We start from the raw sequence: 21,643 nt of genomic DNA, 5'->3' as shown, positions 1-21,643 counted from the left end.
TTCATGTGCTATATGTAAAATGATACAGTTGTATATATTTCTTTCTACTTCTACGGTAACATGAAGGAATTCTGAGTAAAGAACTCATGTACTTGCCTAACCGGACGGTGATACAGTGAATAGAGTGTCGGCCTGGGATGCTGAGGATCCAGGTTCGAAACCCCAAGCTTGCCAGTTTGAGTGTGGAGTCGCTGGCTTGAGCAAGGGGTCACTGGCTCTGCTGTAGCCCCCTGGTCAAGGCACATAAGAAAAAGCAATCGGTGAGCAACTAAGGTGCCTCAACTATGAGTTAATGCTTCTCATCTTTCTCCCTGTCTGCCTTATGTGTCTGTGTATCTCTCACGCATGCAAAAATAAAAAAATAAAAAAAACTCATGCGTTCAGGACTCTAGATCAGATAATGATCAGAATGTCATTTATAGAAAAATAATTCGTTGGATTTTCTTTCTTCATCCTCTGAGGTTTTGCTAGGCATACTGTGTTTTTAAACTCTGAGTTCCCTGGGAGTAGGTTTGAGAAATTTCTTTCCAGCTCCTGTCATCATCACCCAGATAACTTTAATGGTTTGGCCATCGGCAGTTTGTCTCACTTCATTGTGCTAGTGACGTTTGCATTTTCAGAGTTCGTTCCAGGAACGTCACTAATATTTATCATACTGCCTTTGCACTCCGGATTTCCATGAGTCTTACTTCCAGAGGGAAATCAAGGATTTTTGTTTGTTTTGCTTTGCTTTACTTTCTTTCTTTTTTAGAACATTCAAGAGAGAAATGATCATTTTGAGCTAACAGTAAGGAATAAATAATTTTCTTTTCAAGTACACAGGGAAAATTGTGATTCTTTAACTTGCCGCTTTATTTTAGCTTGGGTTTTTTTCTACGAAGTACCTTCCTTAACAAAGCATTTAGAAGTGATATGAAGCAAACCTTCAATGTGTGAATTGCAAGTGTTTCCTCTAAGATCAAATGAAAAGTTGTAATGAGAAGAGGGAAAAGAAGGATTTTTAATGTCAGTGTATTGAGGGGTAGTAGTCTGAAAATTGCTGCCTCAGAGTATTGCATAGTATAAACTGCTAAAGCCCTCAACCAAGCAGCCTCTCGGGTTCCTGAAATCCTGGGAGTGCTGCTTCCTCAGTTGTTGGTGAACGCATAGTTAGATCAAGAATACTTAAAGGGGAAAGAAAGAAAATATATCTAAAAACAGTAAAATTTTTCTCTTCTTGATGCCTGTTTATCTCTGGAAACAAATTAGGCTTTAGCAGCATTTTTTGTCTCCTACTTGTTCCCAGGTGTTCCTCTTTATTGGCTCGGATGCCTTCAACTGCTGTACTTTTCTCTCTGGCTTCTTGCTGTTAGCTGGGACACAGGATGGAAACATTTATCAGCTGGACGTGAGGAGTCCTGGGTGAGTCACCATTCGTTTGCATGATGGGGACCTTCTACAGAGTGGAAATTTTTATCGGCTTTAACATTGATTTAGCTTAGCATGTAGGTAATTGTTGAATCAGGGTATATTTTTCCATTTATAAAGATTTTCTGGTGTGAATTGTCTAATTGTTCTTATTCTTGGAATCATATTAAAAGGTAATTTGATTCATACTATCATTATTGTCCTATTGTAGTGATTGCTTTGGAAATTAAGCTTAAATAATGAATTAATATTTCACTTTAAAGTGATTGTGTAAAATTTAATTTTAAGGAGCTCAGTAATTTTCTCTATGGTATTAGATCTGCATTGGCCTAAGATTAATCATTTTTTAAGTTCAAATAAACCAACTCTGGTTTTTTATTTAGTTTTGATCATAACATATCTAAACAGGCCTTATTCTGGTTTTAGGGGTATCCAGAGAAAATCACACACCCTCTCTGTCCCAGGATTTAACAATATCTGCAATTTCTTCATCCATTTCGTTCAACTCATATATTTATTGAATGGCTTCTGTGGGCAACAGGCTGTCTGCAGGGCGCTGAAAAACAAAAGATATAGCCTCTGTCTTTGAGGCATTTGGAGTCTAATAGTAACACTGGACAAGTAAAAGGCTATTGTGATGAAGTGTGATCAATGGTCTGACAGGGTGATACACAGGACTATGAGGAAGCTCTGAGGTGAGGGGAGAAGGTGAGGTTGCTTCTCCAAGGAGATGAGGCTTTGATTGCATATCGTTCTGTAGGAAGGTACAATGCAAAGAAGAAAGGGTCCTGCCCAAGGTAGAATAGCATATAGAGAAGCATGAAGGCATATGAAAGAATAGCACTTTCAGGGATCTCTGAGTGGTCTAATATGACAAGTATGCACCCTACTGACAGGGCAGCAGTGAAGAGTGATGCTAGACAGGAAGGCAGGAATTTGCTTAGAAAAGACTTCTATTCCTCTCCTGGCCGGGTAACTTGGTTGGAGCATTGTCATCGATATGTGTGTGTGTATGTGTGTGTGTGTGTGTGTGTGTGTGTGTGTGTGTCTCCCATCCTCCCTCCCTCCCTCCCTCCCTCCCTCCCTCCCTCTCTCCCTCCCTCTCCTCTCTCCCTCCTACTTCCCCTCCTTCTCCTACTCCCTTTCCCCCTCCTTCTCTCCCCTTTTCCTTCTATCTCTAAAATCTATAATTAAAAAAAACAACAAGTAAGACTTTTACATACCAGGTTAAGGAATTTGTACTTTATTCTAAGACTAGTGAAGAAATTGTAGCTAAAGAGTGACTGGCATATACTTTTCTTTTATAATTTAAGTGACTATTTTTATACTTGTTTTTGCTTCCCTGGAGAGAGAGACTCTCTGATCATCATTGTAAAATCACTCATATATATATATATACACACACACACACACACACACACATATGTATATAAATATATATATAAATACATATATATATGTATATAAAATTGATTCTCACTCTTCTGTTTACAGTCCTGACAATTTTAATAATCTATAACTATCTTAATTGTCTATAAGTAAAAAGATTAGCATACCCTTGTCAGACCTTCCTAAAAACTAGAGATATTGGTGGTGCCCAGGTTTATTCAACTCAATGGCATGTTTAGATATATGTTTAGATTCACTCCAGAGTGTTTTTGAATGAGTTATTTTGATCTACCATTTAAGAATCTTGCAGGAAAGAAGCTGTATGAATGTTTAATCTCTATCCACCTATGTCCTGTTTTCTGTTATATATCAATATTTAGTAGTATATAGTCAGGCACTGCTTTTGAAGAAGAAAACTAAAATTTCCACTTTTCCTCTGAATCCTAGGGCTCCAGTGCAAGTCATCCACAGATCAGGAGCTCCAGTTCTGTCCCTGCTGAGATTCAGAGACGGATTCATTGCTAGCCAAGGTGGGTCAGAGACCAGTGGAGAGAGGTGGCTCCACACAGTTCAGTTAAACATAGGTTTAAGTGCCTGGTCTATGGCTGGGCTAGGGCGTGGTCCTCCACTATTGTTTGGCATATTGTGCTTATCACATAGTGTTTATCACCCTACATTGTAGTAATGTATGTCCCCCTCCAGTCCAAGCTCCTTGAGAGTAGTGACGGTGCCTTATCCAGTGCCCACTATGTCAATGGTGCTCAGTAAACATTGGTAGAGTTCATGTATTGTCCTTTATTATAAACATTGAAGATTCAATAATGAATCAGCCTGACCAGGTGGTGGTGCAGTGGATAGAGCGTCGGACTGGGATGTGGAAGGACCCAGGTTCGAGACCCCAAAGTTGCCAGCTTGAGTGCGAGCTCATCTGGCTTGAGCAAAAAAAAGCTCACCAGCTTGGACCCAAGGTCACTGGCTCAAGCAAGGGGTTATTCGGTCTGCCGAAGGCCCGCAGTCAAGGCACATATGAGAAAGCAATCAATGAACAACTAAGGTGTTGCAATGAAAAACTGATGATTGATGCTTCTCATCTCTCTCCGTTCCTGTCTGTCCCTAACTATCCCTCTCTCTGTTCCTGTAAAAAAAATAAAAATAATGAATCAGTTAAAATCTACCCTAAAGGGGCTCACAGTTAGTAGGGCAGATAGACACGTGGACATGTGATTGAGTATAGTTTGATAAGTACTGCAGCAGAAAACTCCACAGGCGCATGGAGAACAGCTGGCGCTAGTGGTAGGAGTGCTGCAGGGATGCTCTCACGGACCAGGTGATGTGTAAACCAGTGAAGATTCTACCAGCGGGAGATGTGAGATAAAACATTGAAAACCAAAGCTGTAGTGAGGGCAAAGTCATAGATGAGGGAAGAGGACAAAAAGAAGGGATGTCATTTACCAGGTACCTGCTATATAGTAGATCCTGTGCTTGAAGCTTTACATAAATAGTCTAGGCAGAGTGAATACCTGGGCATACCCAGGACAGGATATTTGGAAATTGGGAGTGGGTTGGGGAAGTGAACATTGGAACAGGCTGTTCCCTAAGGGACACTGTGGATCCTCCTAGGAATGACCGGTGAGAGGACTAAACAGTGTGGACTGAGGGATCTCCTTCCCTGAGTGATTCAGTGTATCACTTAGGATGTTTTTGGCTGTTAACAACAGAATACCCAACTGAAAATGGCTTCAATACTTAGGAAAGTTTGCTACTTAACAAGAAGTCCAGATTTGCTGGTTGCCAATTAGATTAATTTAGTGATTCAAAACAGTTCTCAGAGGAGATTAAAGAAACTTGACAACTAAATCAGTGTGGTATCCTGGATTGGATCCAGAATATTAAAGTGTAGACTGGTGAAATCCAAAAAAGTGTAAACTAAAACTGGCTGAAGGCCATAGGAGAAATTTCTGTATGATCTTTGTAAATTTTCTGCAAACTTAAAATTATTCTAAACTATAAAAACTCTTTGATTTAAAAATAAAATCTTTAGCAAGGAAAAAGAAATAAAATTAGGAACCAGCTTTTCCCATCTTTTGGTGCTCTCCTCCCTGGCTTGCTGTTTCGTCCTCAGGCTTGTTCCCTCGGGTCACCGTGAAAAAAACTGCAGTTCCTCTCACTCTCACACAACAGTAGACACTGTTATCCTTCTTAGTAATGAGGAAAATGCCTCAGCAGCCCTGCAGACATACGTCACTGTCCAGATTGTAATTCATGGCCATGCCTAAAGCGGTCACTGGCAAGAGGAATAGAATGACCATAATTGTCTTGGGTTAATCAAGATTCACCCCATGTCACTGTTACTGGAAATAGTTTGGGATTCCATCAGTCAGGGGAAGGTGGAGAAATAAATGAGTAGGCAGCCGATAGTGTCTGGATGTCCATGGCCATGTCTCAGATACAGGTAAGTCCTTTATTCCTGTCAGTACTGGTGCCTCATTTCCCTAGCCCTTCCTCAGGACTTTCATGGCCATAGGGGAGTAATGAGGAATCTGTGACCTAACCTTCTATCGCTCTGCACTTGCTCTCTCCGTCTCTGCCCCCCGTGACTTGACATGGTTTGGTGATGCAGCAGCACTCTTTATAGAGTCTTAGTGAGAGCACAGCTGGCATGCGCTTGTGGCAGCTTCCCCTGCTGCTGCCGCCGCCACTCATTACGATCCTTTTTTTCAAATTCTCTTTGCTGCCATGCCACACTCTTCCCTTCAGATCTCTGTATTTTTGCCTCCATCCTCATCTTTCTGCTCAAATTTTCTTCTTGAGGGCCACCAATGATTAGCTTCTGGCTAGACCCAGCGGCCTTCTATACGTATACGTGGTGTTCTCTAGTCCCTAGGTTTCCTGGAGGCCAGGTACTATTTCTCTTTCGCTGTGTAGCCCCAGCCCTTGCACAGGACTGAAGAATTGCATCAAAGGTTTGTTGAGTGCTTGAGTACGTATTTTCATGACTCTTAGTGGTAATAAATTCTGTTACTGTTATTCCCCTCTTAAAATTTAGCTCCTTTGACTTTAGTGATACTAATAAATTTCCCGGTTTTTCTCTTTCTTCAGGTACTGATTCTTTCCCAAATTTCAGTAGCTTATAAGTACCTACCATGATTCATGGTTATACTTATTATATGTTTGTAATTGTTGAATCCATGTGCTATTCCTACTATCATTACCATCCCTACAATAGAAATATTTACTGAGTTTAGCCTTTGTCCTTTTGTCTTTTCTTCTCCAGGATTCCTCAGAGACTAGCTGTTCATGGTTTTAGCTGTTACTTATTAGACTCCGTAGCTCCTGGCCTGACCTCCTACTTCACCCTTATTTTATTAGGAAGCAGCATGATATAGAAAAAGTGTAAATTTTGGAACCAAACTGGCAACCTTATCAATGAGTTTAAATCCTTATTCAATCATTTACTACTGGATTCAACCATAGGACTTTCCAAATATATGACCATTTTTTATTTACAAAAATGGCAATAATACATGGCTTATTGACCTAATCTAATAGTTCTGTGACCACTGGCAAGTCATTTCACTTTTGTTTTAATTTCCTTAAAGATAAAATATGGGCCTGACCTGTGGTGGCGCAGTGGATAAGGCGTCGACCTGGAAATGCTGAGGTTGCCGGTTCGAAACCCTGGGCTTGCCTGGTCAAGGCACATATGGGAGTTGATGCTTCCAGCTCCTCCCCTCGTCTCTCTCTGTCTCTCCTCTCTCTCTCTCTCTCTCTCTCTCTCTCTGTCTCTCCCTCTCCTCTCTAAAATGAATAAATAAAAAAATAAAAATAAAAATAAATAAAAAAAAAAAGAATGTTTAAAAAAAAAAAAAAAAAAGATAAAATATGTAAAGTACTCAACATAAAGTAGACATGCTATAATTGATAGTTGTTTCTTACACCTGTTACTATCCCTTGCCCTGAATGCCCTCCTAAAAAGTGTTCCTTATCATCATGATCCAGTGACAAGGCACACAGCCTCAAAAAGTAGAATTATGCTATAGGGCTAGAAATGTTAAAATAACAAAGGAAATGTAAATGTTATAAGAGCCCTGGCTGAATGGCGTGGTTGGTTGGGAGCATTATCCTGATAAGCAAAGGTTATGGGTTCAGTCCCCAGTCAGGGCACATACAGGAACAGAGACTGATGTTTCTGTCGCTCTCTTTCCTCTCTAAAATCAATTGATAAATTATATATATATATATATATAAATTTTTTTTTTTGACAGAGTCAGAGAGAGGGACAGATAGGGACAGACAGACAGGAAGGGAGAGAGATAAGAAGCATCAACTCATAGTTGCGGCACCTTAGTTCATTGATTGCTTTCTCATATGTGCCTTGACCATGGGCCTTCAGCAGAGCAAGTGACCCCTTGCTCAAGCCAGTTACCGTGGGCTCAAGCCAATGACATTGGGCTTCAAGCCAGTGACCTAGTGACCATGGGGTCATGTCTATGATCCCATGCTCAAGCCAGCAACCCCGCACTCACGCTGGTGAGCCCATGCTCAAGTAGGATGAGCCTGTGCTCAAGCCAGCGACCTCAAGGTTTTGAGCCTGGGTCCTCTGCATCTCAGTTTGATGCTCTATCCATTGCACCACTGCCTGGTCAGGCAATAAATAAATTTTTTAACAAATAATAAATGTTACAAGAGACTGGTGGGGAAAGGGTTTACTATATGGGTTGGTTAGAAGTGGTATCCTAGCCTGATCAGGCGGTGGCACAGTGGATAGAGCGTTGGACTGGGATGCAGAGGACCCAGGTTCAAGACCTCGAGGTCCCCAGCTTAAGTGTCAACTCATCTGGTTTGAGCAAAGCTCACCAGCTTGGACCCAACGTCACTGGCTCAAGCAAGGGGTTACTTGGTCTGCTGTAGCCCCACAGTCAAGGCACATATGAGAAAGCAATCAATGAACAACTAAGGTGTCACAATGAAAAACTGATGATTGATGCTTCTCATCTCTCTCTGTTCCTTTCTGTCTGTCTGTCCCTATCTATCCCTCTCTCTGACTCTCTCTGTCCCTGAAAAAAATTTATTTTTTAAATAATTGGAAAAAAAAGAAGTGGCATCCTAGAGGGAATGAGACTAGGGTTTATTAGGTGGGTAAGGTTTGCATATAGAAACTTGGTAATCATACATTTTTTGAAAGGATAAAAAAGAAACTCAGAGGTCAATATCACTTGTTTTTGCTGAAGTAATAACAGTAAGAAATTGACAAAAGATTGTAAATAGTTTCCCACTCTGGCTTAACGTGAGATTATGAGACAGAAGGGATGTAAACAAACCTAGGATTATGTTGCAGCACAGTAGAAGTGTATGTCACCCTTGGGGCAGTTCTGAAGTCACAGAGCTTAGTATTCCTGAGAACCAACCAGCATGTAGGCTGCCTAGGTTCTCTGCATCTCTTTCCTTCCCTGTCCTGCCTTTAGGGCATTTAAAATATATATATTAATATCTCTGTTGCGGCCTGACCTGTGGTGGCACAGTGGATAAAGCATCGACCTGGAAATGCTGAGGTCGCCGGTTTGAAACCCTGGGCTTGCCTGGTCAAGGCACATTTGGGAGTTGATGCTTCCAGCTCCTCCCCCTGTCTCTCCTCTCTCTCTCCCTCTCTCTCTCTTCTCTAAAATAAATAAATAAAATTAAAATTAAAAAAATATATCTCTGTTGCGAGGAGATATGTGGATAAAGCAAAGGGTAACAGGGAGAAGAGCTAACTCATAACCCTTTGACTTTTTGTAACTCTTTTCTACTGGAAAGAAGGAAAGGCATAACTTCCATCATCAATATCTAAAAAGAAAAAGGGAATAAAGCTCTGTGTTCAGAGGATAAAACTAAGGCCAATAAAAGAAAGTTATCAGGCCTGACCAGGCGGTGGCTCAGTGGATAGAGCGTTGGACTAGGATGCCGAGGACCCAGGTTCGAGACCCCGAGGTAGCCAGCTTGAGCACGGGCTCATCTGGTTTGAGCAAAGCTCACCAGCTTGGACCCAAGGTTGCTGGCTCGAGCAAGGGGTTACTCGGTCTGCTGTAGCCCCACGGTCAAGGCACATATGAGAAAGCAATCAGTGAACAACTTTGACTAAGGTGTCACAATGCGCAACGAAAAACTAATGATTGATGCTTCTCATCTCTCCGTTCCTGTCTGTTCCTGTCTATCCCTCTCTCTGACTCTCTCTCTGTCTCTGTAAAAAAAAAAAAAAAAAAGAAAGTTACCAAGAGCCACATTTAGTTTTTAATATAATTAGAAAGAAGGTGGCAGTGAGGTAATGAGCACCTGTAATCAGGGGACGGACAAGCATGGCTGGCTGGCTGCTCTGTAGGGTGCTGAAGGGAATTCTGTGCTTAGTTTAGAAGTTGGAAACAGATGATCTTTGAGGTCTTTTGGAATTCTTTGATTCACTAGAGATTGAAATTACCAGATAAAATATCCAGACAGCCTGACCTGTAGTAGCACAGTAGATAAAGCATTGACCTGGAATGCTGAGGTCGCCAGTTTGGCTGGTTCGAAACCCTGGGTTTCCCTGGTCAAGGTACATACGGAGTTGATGCTTCCTGCTCCTCCCCCCCTTCTCTCTCTCTCTCTCTTTATTTTTCTCTCTATCTCTTTCCTCTCTAAAATGAATCAAGTCTTAAAAAATTTTTTTTTAATTTCCAGACAGATGCAGAGCTAGAGAGAATAGCATAGGGAACCTGCTGTACCCATTATTCAGCTTCAGCTACCACCCATGTATGGATAATCTTCTTTTTAAATTAATTTCATTTATTGGGATGACATTGGTTCACAAAACTGTATAGGTTTCAACTTATGAGTAATCTTGTTTCATGTTTCAAAATATATCATAGACATATTATTTCATCTGTCAGTATTTATATATTATCTCTAATAGATAAGGATTTGTGGGGGGAAATATTATTTTTAATAATAACAATACAAGAAAGGATAAGGTCCTATTGCTGCTGGTTGCAGTATAAGTTGATTAGCAGATTAATTAAAATAAAATTTAACATAATTTTGGAAAGCAGTTTTTCAGATTTCCAAAAAGTTTGAAAAGTTTAAATAATACTTTTGATTCTTTTCCATTCTTGTTCTGTACAAAGTCGTAATCTTAATACAGAAATTTTATACATAAAGAAATTTTTTTTTCTTTGTATTTTTCTGAAGTTTGAAACAGGGAGGTAGTCAGACAGACTCCTGCATGCGCCCGACCGGGATCCACCGGGCATGCCCACCAGGGGGCGATTCTCTGCCCATCTGGGGCGTCGCTCTGTCACAACTAGAGCCATTCTAGCGCCTGAGGCAGAGGCCACAGAGCCATCCTCAGCACCTGGGCCAACTTTGCTCCAATGGAGCCTCGGCTGTGGGAGGGGAAGAGAGAGACAGAGAGGAAGGAGAGGGGAAGGGGTGGAGAAGCAGATGGTCGCCTCTCCTGTGTGCCCTGGCCAGGAATCAAACCCGGGACTCCTGCATGCCAGGCCGACGCTCTACCACTGAGCCAACTGGCCAGGGCCTGCATAAAGAAATTTTTTATGCAGTATGCTCTTAATCATGTAAAATAAAAATTTGCACAAAATGATGAAAAAATACATTGAAATGTCAACAATAATTATGTTTGAGTGGTAGATTACAGGTGATTTTTTACTTCTCTGTTTATTTTTTTTAAGAAAACAAGTTTTATTTTATTTTTTTACAGAGAGAGTTAAAGGGATAGACAGGGACAGATAGATGAGAAGCATCAATCATTAGTTTTTCGTTGCACTTTGCGACACCTTAGTTTTCATTGATTGCTTTCTCATATGTGCCTTGACCATGGGCCTTCAGCAGACTGAGTAACCCCTTACTCGAGCCAGCGACCTTGGGTACAAACCTGTGAGTTTTGCTCAAACCAGATGAGCCTGTGCTCAAGCTGGCAACCTTGGGGTCTCGAACCTGGGTCCTCTGCATCCCAGTCCGACGCTCTATCCACTGCGCCACCGCCTGGTCAGACTTCTCTGTTTATTTTTAAAGTTTTCTTCAGTGAGCATTTACTACTTTTATATCAAGTAAGACAAGAACAACAAAAATCTCCTTAATCAGCATTTTATAAATTATCCCAAGTTTCATTTGTCCATGTTCTTCTGAGAAAATAACTTTGAAATTATACTTTTATTTTTGTAGTATAACTTTTTTCCTTATATATATATGGTTAAGTTTATAGACTGAAGAACAATTTGGGAGATTGATTTCTTTTTTTCGAAAAACATTTATATAGACAAATTTCCTGTGAATAATTGTCTTGGATAAGTTTGCAAACAGATATGTAAATCTGTAGGTGCTCGCTCTGTGTCCTTGGCAGGTACTGCTAACGAAAGACAAGCCTTCTCACAGAAGGCACTGGCCTTCACAACCTCATAGCCCAGCCTTCTAGGCAGCCACTGCAGGTCCTCATAGTTGGTCTACAATGAGACTTGTTTGCCTTTTTGGGTCGTAGGACTATTTCTTTAGGCTAGTGATGTACAGAAATAAATGAAAATATCGAGCTCTTTTAAAACTTCTTTGAATGTAGCTTTATCTTCAGTTTTCTAAATTTTCTTTCTGCCTTTTAGGTGATGGGAACTGTTTCATTGTCCAGCAAGATTTAGACTATGTCATTGACCTCTCCGGCGCTGACTGTGACCCTGTGTACAAGGTACAGACCTGCCTAGAGACCAGGCCTGGGCGGTCCTCACCTGGGCTCTAGAGCTTTGGAGGGGACTGAAACCAGCTATTTTTTTTATTATTAGGGGGGATAAAATAATTAGGGATGGGATAGAAACAAATGGGAATTTTGAGTCAGAAGTCACTTCACCTATTCAGCCTGTCAGTTCAGCCGTAAAAATGATTAACAGTGAGAGAATGCATATGAGCGCCCTTTGCAAATTTAAAAATTCTATAAATAGTGAGAAAGCAATCAATGAACAACTAAGAAGTCGCAACGCACAACGAAAAACTAATGATTGATGCTTCTCATCTCTCTCTCCGTTTCTGTCTGTCTGTCCCTGTCTATCTCTGCCTATGTAAAAATTCTATAAATAGTAACTATTATTATTATTTAAAGTTCAAGACTGGTTATCTTACTTGATTAGGATGGAAAGAGAAAAACAAAGGGGAAATGATATTTATTGACCAAACATTGTCAATATCTGTTTTACAGATACTGTCTCATTGATTAAATGCTATCATTCCATGAAGTATAGGTATTATTATTTCTTTTTTTTTTTTTTTTTTTTAGTTTTTCCATTGGCTTGAGAAAGAGAGGTGGGGGAAGAGAGTAAGAGAGAGAAGGAAGCATTAACTTGTTGTTTCACTTAGTTGTTCCAGTTAGTTGTGTACTCATTGATTGCTTCTGGTAAGTGCCCTGACTGGGGGGTCGAACCCTCGACCTCTGGCATGCTGAGATAAGAACACTTTATCCACTGAGCCACCCATCCAGGGTCTCCTGATATTTTTCTTGCAATTAAAAAGAATTATACAATTAACATACCTATAAAAATTCAAGCAATACAGACTTATAAGTTCCCTCTAAAACTTTTTTAGTTCAAGTCTTCTTTCCAGAATAACTAGTCTTAACAGTTTGGCTCATATATTTCATGACTGTTTTTGTGCTTATGTATTTATGTAAATAATATAGCTTTATCTTAGTTTATTCATAATTGGGATCATCCTGTGTATATTGCCTTATGGCTTATTTTACTTTTTATCTTGGAGCTCTTTCCAGATAAATGCATGTAGATCCACTTCATTTCTAAAAGTTTGTGCATAGTGTTTTATATTGTGAATTAACATATTTTCATTTTACAAATAAGGAAACTGCAGCCCCGAGGATTTGAGAAAGTTGCCCATGGTCATGCAGCTATATATTAGCAAACCTGAGATTCAGCTAACTCCCAAATTCATGTTATTTTCACCAATTTAGTGGTTCGTAACCTTCTTTGAGAAGTTGATGAAATTCTCCTCAGAAAAAAGGTAAATACTTCCTGGCCTACGGTGGCGCAGTGGATAAAGCGTCGACCTGGAACACTGAGGCTGCCAATTCACAACCCTGGGCTTGCCCGAGGTCGCTGGTTCAAAACCCTAGGCTTGCCCAGTCAAGGCACATAGGAGACGCAGCTATGAGTAGATGCTTCCCCTTCTTCTCCCTACATCTTTCTCTCCCTCTCCTCTCTTTAATCTCAATAAATTAAATCTTTTTAAAAAGGCACATATTGAGAACTTTGCATATATCAATAATTTTATGAGGTTTGGGGATACCCAGGGCCATCAGTGGTCATCTCCTCCCAGGTACCAACCCTGCACTAAACAATGCACAACACTAATGTGTTTGCCCTACACTTGCCTAATTAATATCTCTGTTCTGTAGTCATAGACCCTTGACCCTGGCCAGCCATTTTTTAAATACATTTGAAAAAAATAAAATAAAATCCATATGGATGTAATTCTTTTCTTGTCTTTGGAATCAGGAAAGCTTTTCAGACTTCCTTGTACTAGTTGGGGTGAATGACAAAGCTCTGTCTTTTTGAAATGGAAGAATTCCAGATTAGTTTGAGCTGTGGACTCTTGTGTTCCAGGTAGCCACGTGGGAGAAGCAGATCTACACATGCTGTCGGGATGGCCTTGTGAGGCGCTATCAGCTCTCTGACCTCTGATTCCTCAGAAAGAGGAGCCCCAGTTAATGAAAACAATTGACCCTGATCAACAATGAGCAGCAGCAGCATAAGTCCCTCCCAAGGACCATGGCTCTTTATCGTCTCGGGCACCCTTTGGAAGTCACAGAAAGCCAGCTGTATTGGCCATGTGGAACTATCATTCTGTAACAAAACTTTTAACCGAGTAAGAAGCTCACATGTGCTCTCTGCATTTGCCCAACTTCTTGTATAACTCACTCCAACAACACAGGGCAAGGTTATGGATTGCTTACTATTTGACCTCACACGGGTTGTGTTAAATGTTTACAGGACCAGAATATTAAAGCTTGTTCTCTGAAAGAAATAAAATATGTTTGAAGGAGTCTGAGTTTGAAAAACTGTTAAATAATCTTGTTCCAGCAAAGAGTCAGTCAAGTGATGGAACTCCTTTCTCAGGCACCTCCTGCTGCCCGGCTGCAGAGGAGGACTGCGACAGCAGCAGAAGTACCCGGAGGCAGCAGCCTGGCCAGGATTTCTGTATGGCTAGGAGCACGGCCATCCTAGTTTTCCTGGGACTGAGGGCTTTTCTGCAAATGACATGGTTGGTCAGCCTGTATACAGGTGAGGAATTTGAATCGAATCCTTGTAAAGGCAATGACTGTCAAAGCGAGGTGCCTGGAACAGCTTATCAGTATTTCTCAGGAACTTAGAAACAGAAATTCTTGAGCCCCACCTCAGACCTAAATCAGAAATTCTATAGGTAGGGCCCATAATCAGTATTTTAACAAGTCTTCCAGGTTCTGGTGCATAAAGTTTGAGACCTTGGGGAAGAAATGGTAAAGGGCACTTGAGTCCTGTGTGGAAGCCAGCACTCACAGGATGGCCAGGCTGGTCTGCAGGGGATGAGGCTGGAGAGGTTGGCAGGGCCCGGAGAGTGAGGGGCTTGAGTGCCAGGGAAGGAGCTTGAACTTCACTTGGTTGGCTGTGGGGAACCATGAAGGAGTTCTTGTTTTGTTTTGTCTTGTTTTTTTATTCTGTTCTCAAATTATGAGAGAAAGTTTATTGAGAAAATTCCAGAGGTAGAAGTCAGCCAGCTGGGATGCATGGGCTCAGGAAACAAGTTACAGAAGCAAAAGAAGGGCCCTTGGAGTTTAGGAGAGGGAAGGGCAGAGGTGACAACCTGGGGGAAGAAGGAGGAGGGGAAAGGAGCTGGAGAGGGCGGGCATGCCCTTGAGGGATTTTTTGTTTTTTTAAAGATTTATTGATTTGGGAGAGAGGAGAGAAAGGTGGGGGCTGGGGGAAGGAGTTGGGGGCACCAGCTCATAGTAGTTGCTTCTTGTTATGTGCCTTAAACCAGGCAAGCCCAGTGACCTCAGCATTTAAGGTCCATGCTTTATCCACTGCGCCACAACAGGTCAGGCTGAGGAGTTTTTTGTTTTGTTTTGTTTTGTTTTTTGACAGAGTCAGAGAGAGGGACAGATAGGAACAGACAAAAAAGGAGAGATGAGAAGCATCAATTCTTCATTGCGGCACCTTAGTTATTCATTGATTGCTTTCTCATATGTGCCTTGACCCAACACATATGGCACTACAACAAAGTGACCCCTTGCTCGAGCCTGTGACCTTTTGAGCTCAAGCTAGGGACCATGGGGTCACAACTATGATCCCCAGGCTCAAGCCAGCAACTCCGCGCTCAAGCCGGATGAGCCTGTGCTCAAGCTAGTGACCTCGGGGTTTCTAGTCTGGGTCTTCTGCATCCCAGTCTGACACTATCCACTGCGCCACTGCCTGGTCAGGCCAGGCTGAAGGAGTTTTTAAGCAAGGGTATGACATGGTTACTTCTTTTCTTCTCTAAACATAAAAATGAAGTAATAATATATCCCATGGCTTATTTTCACTTAGTATCTCAGTACTTTTAGACATTCCTTATTCTTTTAAACAATTTCTAAGGTATGTATACCATATCTACATTCTAGACATTATTAAAGAAAAAGTTTCTTGCCTGACTAGTGGTGGCGCAGTAGATAGACGTGAACCTGGGACGTGGAGGACCCAGGTTTGAAACCCCATGGTCGCTGGCTTGAAGCCCAAAGGTCGCTGGCTTGAAGCCTAAAGTTGCTGGCTTGAGCCCAAGGGTCACTGGCTTGAGCAAGGGGGATTCATTGGCTTGGCTGAAGCCCCCTGGTCAAGGCATGTACAAGAAGCAATGAACAACTGAAATAACGCAACTATAAGTTGATGCTTCTCATCTCTCTCCTTCCCTCTCACAAAAGAAAAAAGAAAAAAAAATTTCTTGGAGTATACAACACTTGAGCTGGGCCGTGTAGGCCGAGACCTAGAATTTATGTAAGAGAAGAAGGTAGTTCCTGACTGGGGCAATAATATGGTTAAAGAGTTCTTAAAGGTATATTCACATGTAATCTTTATTACTATCTTATTACATACCCGTAGTGAGATTCAGAGAGATAAAGTGATTTACCAGAGATCATAGAGAGCAGGAACTTAAAGTTTATCTTAATTTTAAATTCAATTTTTTCTTGCCTGTTGCTTATACCCAACCCAAGCAAAATCGTGAAAATAAAATACTATAATTGATTATTTACTGGTTATCTACTCTGTTCTAGATACTATACTGATATAGTTAATCCTCACTGTTATAAAGGAAATGAGCCTGACCTGTGGTGGTGCAGTGGATAAAGCGTCGACCTGGAACGCTGAGGTCGTCAGTTTGAAACCCTGGGTTTGCCTGGTCAAGGCACATATGGGAGTTGATGCTTCCTGTTCCTGCCCCTTTCTCTCTCTCTCTCTCTCTCTCTTCTCTCCTCTCTCTAAAATGAATAAAGTCTTTTTAAAAAAAAGCAAATGAAATTATTTCTGTTTTACAGATAAAGAAATTGAGGCTTAAGAAATTAAATACAAGAGCCTTGATTTGGTTCTTGCTCAGTCTGTCTCCAGGGCCTGTGCTCCTTCCACCTGACCATGTGATTGCGAGATCTCTGGGAATAGAGCTGTTTCTTTTCTTTTTTTTTTTTTTTTCAGAGACAGAGAGTCAGAGTGAGGGATAGACAGGGACAGACAGGCAGGAACGGAGAGATGAGAAGCATCAATCATTAGTTTTTCGTTGTGCATTGCGACACCTTAGTAGTTGTTCATTGATTGCTTCTCATATGTGCCTTGACCATGGGCTATAGCAGACTGAACAACCCCTTGCTTGAGCCAAGCTGGTGAATTTTTGCTCAAACCAGATGAGCCCATGCTCAAGCTGGTGACCTCGGGGTCTCGAACCTGGGTCTTCCTCATCCCAGTCCGACACTCTATCCACTGCGCCACCGCCTGGTCAGGGTAGAGCTGTTTCACTTAAGGAGTGATTTGTGATAGGGTCAGGTGACCTAAAGAGACATACCCCAGAATTGAGAAGCATTGATTCCTAGGAGGTCCGAGGGGTGCCTCTGTGAAGTCAGATTAGGAAAACAGGATGAAGCAGGCTGTGGCTTGAGTTCATCACATGGCCACTGTGTCTCTGAGTTCCCACTTCAGGACTGACTTCCCTATTACTCTCACATTCACAAGCCCCATTCAGAGGGCTCCAGAGTTCATATCCTGGTTGTGACGGAAGCAGTGACCCTCAACAGCTGCTGCGAAATCCAGACCCAAACAGAAGGAGCAGAGGCTAGCTCTCAGGTGCCCAAAGCCTGTCTACTGTGAACAGAATAAACACCAGTTTGCAACAGACAAAGCTTTTTTTTTTTTTTTTTCATTGAGCTGAGGAGTGCATTCTGGATAAGGAGGAGTGGACAGCCACCATCCGCAGCACTACAGGCCCAATGAAGCTCTGTGCTAGACCTTGCTCTTTGGTGTTCAGATGCCCCCTTGTGACTTCTTGTGAGAAGTGCCTCTTTCTCAAGCTGGCAGTGGCATCAGCTATTGTACAAATACTCTGTACCAATCACAGTCCTCACAGTAGCCTTGCAAAGTAAAGGTTTCATTTTTTCAGACAAGTCTCTGTAAATATATGTTATATTTTTTCTAATTTTCTTTTTATTTTGAAATAATTACAAACTCAAAAATAAGTTGCAGCCTGACCAGGCAGTGGCGCAGTGGCTAGAGCGTCAGACTGGGATGCAGAGGACCCAGGTCCGAGACCCCGAGGTTGCCAGCTTGAGCACGGGCTTATCAGGTTTGAGGAAGGCTCACCAGCTTGAGCCCAAGGTCGCTGGCTTGAGCAAGGGGTCACTTGGTCTGCTGTAGACCCTGGTCAAGGCACATATGAGAAAGCAATCAATGGACAACTAAAGAACCACAATGAAGAATTGATGTTTCTCATCTCCCTTCCTATCTGTCCCTATCTGTCCCTCTCTTTGTCTCTCTCTGTCTCTGCCACACACACACAAAAAAAAGTTGCAAAGATGGTACAAGGTATTCCATTGTATCCCCACTTAGATCACCTCCCAATTGTTAACTTTTTATTATGTTTATCATTCTCTTTCTGGCTCGTGAATGTACTACTGCCCTCAAGGAGATGGAGCAGAACTTCCCACTCTTTAAGGGTGATCCTTGAAATGACTTACCACCAAAATATACAGTCCAGAAAGGGGGGGAGGATGACTTTACAGTGGAGAAACCAGACAAACACTACCTCAGCAAGTGATCAAGGTCAGCACCCCCAGTTGGCAGCATGTACCTTTGATCTGATGTGATGGGAATGGCACTTTACCTTCGTGGTCTTCCTTCCAAAACCCACAGCCCCCAGTCTAATCTTAAGAAAAACATCACACAAACCCTAATTGTGACCTTGTATGGGTAGCTTGGTTGGTTAGAGTGTCATCCGACACACTAAGGTTGCATATTCAATTTCTGGTCAGGGCACATAAAAGAATCAACCAATGAAGAAGAACAACAAATTGATTTCTCCCTCTCTAAAATCAGTATATTTATTTGGTTTTTTAATTAAGTGAGAGGCAGGGAGGCAGAGACAGACTCCTGCATGTGCCCGGACCAGGATCCACCTGGCAAGCCTCCTATCAGGCAATGTTCTGCCTGTACTCAGTTGCTTGGCAACCGAGCTATTTTTAGCACCTAAGGTGAGGCCATGGAGCCATCCTCAGTGACCTTGGCCAGTTTTGCTTGAACCATTCTAGCCCTGGCTGCAGGAGGGGAAGAGAGAGAAAAAGAGAGATGGGAGGGAGAAGTGGAGGAGCAGATGGTCACTTCTGTGTGCTCTGACTAAGAATCAAACCCGGGACTTCTGCATGCCAGGCCAATGCTCTACCACTGAACCAACAGCCAGGATCAAAATCAGTAAAAAAAATTAATAATAATGAATCCTAATTCAGAGATATTCTCTAAAATAACTGACCAGTACTTCTTAAATTGTTAAAGTCATTAAGATCAAGGAAAGTTTGCCTGACCAGGCAGTGGTGCAGTGGATAGAGCTGGACTGGGATGTGGAGGACCCAGTTTCGAGACCCTGAGGTCGCCAGCTTGAGCATGGCCTCATCTGGTTGAGCAAAGCTCACCAGCGTGGATTGGACCCAAGCTTGCTGGCTTGAGCAAGGGGTTACTCGGTCTGCTGAAGGCCCACGGTCAAGGCACATATGAGAAAGCAATCAATGAACAACTAAGGTGTTGCAACAAAAAACTGACGATTGATGTTTCTTTCTTTCTTTCTTTTTTTTCAGAGAGAGGGATAGACAGACAGGAACGGAGAGAGATGAGAAGCATCAATCATCAGTGTTTTTTTTTTGTTGTTTGTTTGTTTGTTTGTTTTAAACCCTTGCTAGAGCCAGCGACCTTGGGCTCAAGCTGGTGAGCTTTTGCTCAAACCAGATGAGCCCTTGCTGAAGCTGGCGACCTCGGGGTCTTTTTTTTTTTTTTTTTTTTTACAGAGGCAGAGATAGACAGGGACAGACAGACAGGAACGGAGAGAGATGAGAAGCATCAATCATCAGTTTCTCGTTGCGCATTGCGACTTCTTAGTTGTTCATTGATTGCTTTCTCACATGTGCCTTGACCGTGGGCCTTCAGCAGACCGAGTAACCCCCTGCTGGAGCCAGGGGCCTTGGGTCCAAGCTGGTGAGCTCTTTGCTCAAGCCAGATGAGCCCGCACTCAAGCTGGCGACCTCGGGGTCTCGAACCTGGGTCCTTCTGCATCCCAGTCCGACGCTCTATCCACTGCGCCACCACCTGGTCAGGCCAATCATCAGTTTTTCATTGTGCATTGCAACACCTTAGTTGTTCATTGATTGCTTTCTCATATGTGCCTTGACCGTGGGCCTTCAGCAGACCGAGTAACCCCTTGCTCGAGCCAGCGACCTTGGGTCCAAGCTGGTGAGCTTTTGCTCAAACCAGATGAGCCCGCATTCAAGCTGGTGACCTCGGAGTCTCGAACCTGGGTCCTCCGCATCCCAGTCCGATGCTCTATCCACTGCACCACCGCCTGGTCAGGCTGATTGATGTTTCTCATCTCTCTCCGTTCCTGTCTGTCTGTCCCTATCTATCCCTCTTCTGACTCTCTCTCTCTGTCTCTGAAAAAAAAAAAAGATCAAGGAAAGTTTGAGAAAGAGTTGTAGTTAAGAGGAGCCTAAAGAAACACAAAAACTAAATGTAATACGGGATCCTAGATGGGATCCTGGAACAGAGAAAAAAAGACATTAGGTTAAAATTAGAAAACCTGCCCTGGCTGGGTAGCTCAGTTGGTTAGAGTATCGTTTTTACATGCCAAGGTTGTGGGTTCGATCCCCGGTCAGGGCAGATACAAAAAAATCAACCAATGAATGCATAAGTAAGTGGAACAACAAATTGATGTTTTTCTTTCTCTCTCTCTTCCTTTCTAAAATAAATTGGAAAAAAAAAACCCTAGTTATCTGAAAATTATTCACTCTTATTGCTCGATATCACTCCATTAAATTTGATTCCTAAATAAAAATGAGGAAATGCGAATAAGGAATGGACTTCTGATATAAGTCCATTGGTGTATTGATATTGCTTACTATTTGTGACAAAAGTACCCTCTATAGGATCATGTAAGTCGTTTAAAATGGGAGGAAATGAATGTGGGGTATTTGAGAACTCTATCTTTACAATTTGTCTGAAAATCTAAAACATTTCTAAAAAAATAAAAACAGCTAAATGCATTCGTTCTGAAAACTTTTAATTAAAAACTAATTGCTGCCTGACCAAGCGGTGGCTCAGTGGATAGAGCATCGGACTGGGACGTGGAGGACCCAGGTTCGAGACCCCGAGGTTGCCAGCTTGAGTGCGGGCTCATCTGGTTTGAACAAAGCTCACCAGCATGAGACCAAGGTCGCTGGCTCGAGCAAGGGGTCACTTGGTCTGCTGTAGCCCCCCTGTCAAGGCACATATGAGAAATCAATCAATGAACAACTGGGGAATCGCAACAAAGAATTGATGTTTCTCATCTCTCTCCCTTCCTGTCTGTCTGTCCCTCTCTCTGACTCTCTCTGTCTCTGCACAAAATAATAATAATAATAATAATAATAATAACTAATTGCTGCCTGACCAGGCTGTGGTGCAGTGGATAGAGCGTTGGACTGGGATGCGAAGGACCCAGGTTTAAGACCCCGAGGTCGCCAGCTTGAGCTCGGGCTCATCTGGTTTGAGCAGAGCTCACCAGCTTGGACCCAAGGTTGCTGGCTTCAGCAAGGAGTTACTCGGTCTGCTGTAGCCCCCCAGTCAAGGCACATATGAGAAAGCAATCAATGAACAGCTAAACTTCCACAATGAAAAACTGATGATTGATGCTTCTTATCTCTCTGCGTTTCTGTCTGTCCCTGTCTATCCCTCTCTCTGACTCTCGCTCTGTCTCTGTAAAAAAACAAAAAACAAAAAAAAACCCAAACTAATTGCTTCTTAACACCCTGGTTTCTGAGTTACAGAATTAGCCCCAGGTCTCTCAATCCTTTCATTGGTTCTTTCATAAAGTAGAGCTGAGAAGGTGGGTTGTTAAGGTAGGAAGGACTACAACTCCCAGAGTGCCTCTCTGCAGTTGTCAGGAGCAACCAGAGAATGCAGTCTAACCACCCAGCTGAAGTCAAGACTATCCAGGACTGACTGCCAGACAGCCATGGGACAGGATTATTATGCTATACTCCAGATCACTCACAATGCAGAAGATGCCCAGATCAAGAAGGCGTAAGTTGGGGCAAGAA

The 21,643-nt window shown here is 42.3% G+C and overlaps 2 protein-coding genes across 6 annotated transcripts in view; both read left to right on the top strand.

Annotated features, from left to right (window-relative positions):
- Nucleotides 1–13,857, top strand: part of PAAF1 (proteasomal ATPase associated factor 1) — a 43,830-nt gene extending 29,973 nt beyond the window's left edge. For all 5 annotated transcript variants that reach the window (XM_066250258.1, XM_066250239.1, XM_066250248.1 and 2 more), the window contains 4 exons: nt 1,286–1,401; nt 3,244–3,326; nt 11,418–11,500; nt 13,419–13,857. In XM_066250258.1, the coding sequence (XP_066106355.1) occupies nt 1,286–1,401; nt 3,244–3,326; nt 11,418–11,500; nt 13,419–13,496 (360 nt within the window). In that variant the 3' untranslated portion in view covers nt 13,497–13,857. The remainder of the gene's footprint in view (nt 1–1,285; nt 1,402–3,243; nt 3,327–11,417; nt 11,501–13,418) is intronic.
- A 7,651-nt stretch (nt 13,858–21,508) lies between these two features.
- Nucleotides 21,509–21,643, top strand: part of DNAJB13 (DnaJ heat shock protein family (Hsp40) member B13) — a 29,555-nt gene continuing 29,420 nt past the window's right edge. The window contains exon 1 of the mRNA XM_066250287.1: nt 21,509–21,626. Within this exon, the coding sequence (XP_066106384.1) occupies nt 21,559–21,626 (68 nt within the window). The 5' untranslated portion in view covers nt 21,509–21,558. The remainder of the gene's footprint in view (nt 21,627–21,643) is intronic.

Source organism: Saccopteryx bilineata, chromosome 1 (genome assembly GCF_036850765.1).
Source record: "Saccopteryx bilineata isolate mSacBil1 chromosome 1, mSacBil1_pri_phased_curated, whole genome shotgun sequence".
Classification (NCBI taxonomy): Eukaryota; Metazoa; Chordata; class Mammalia; order Chiroptera; family Emballonuridae; genus Saccopteryx; species Saccopteryx bilineata.
Note: the sequence above shows the minus strand (reverse complement) of the source record. Positions and strands in the feature narration are given on the sequence as shown.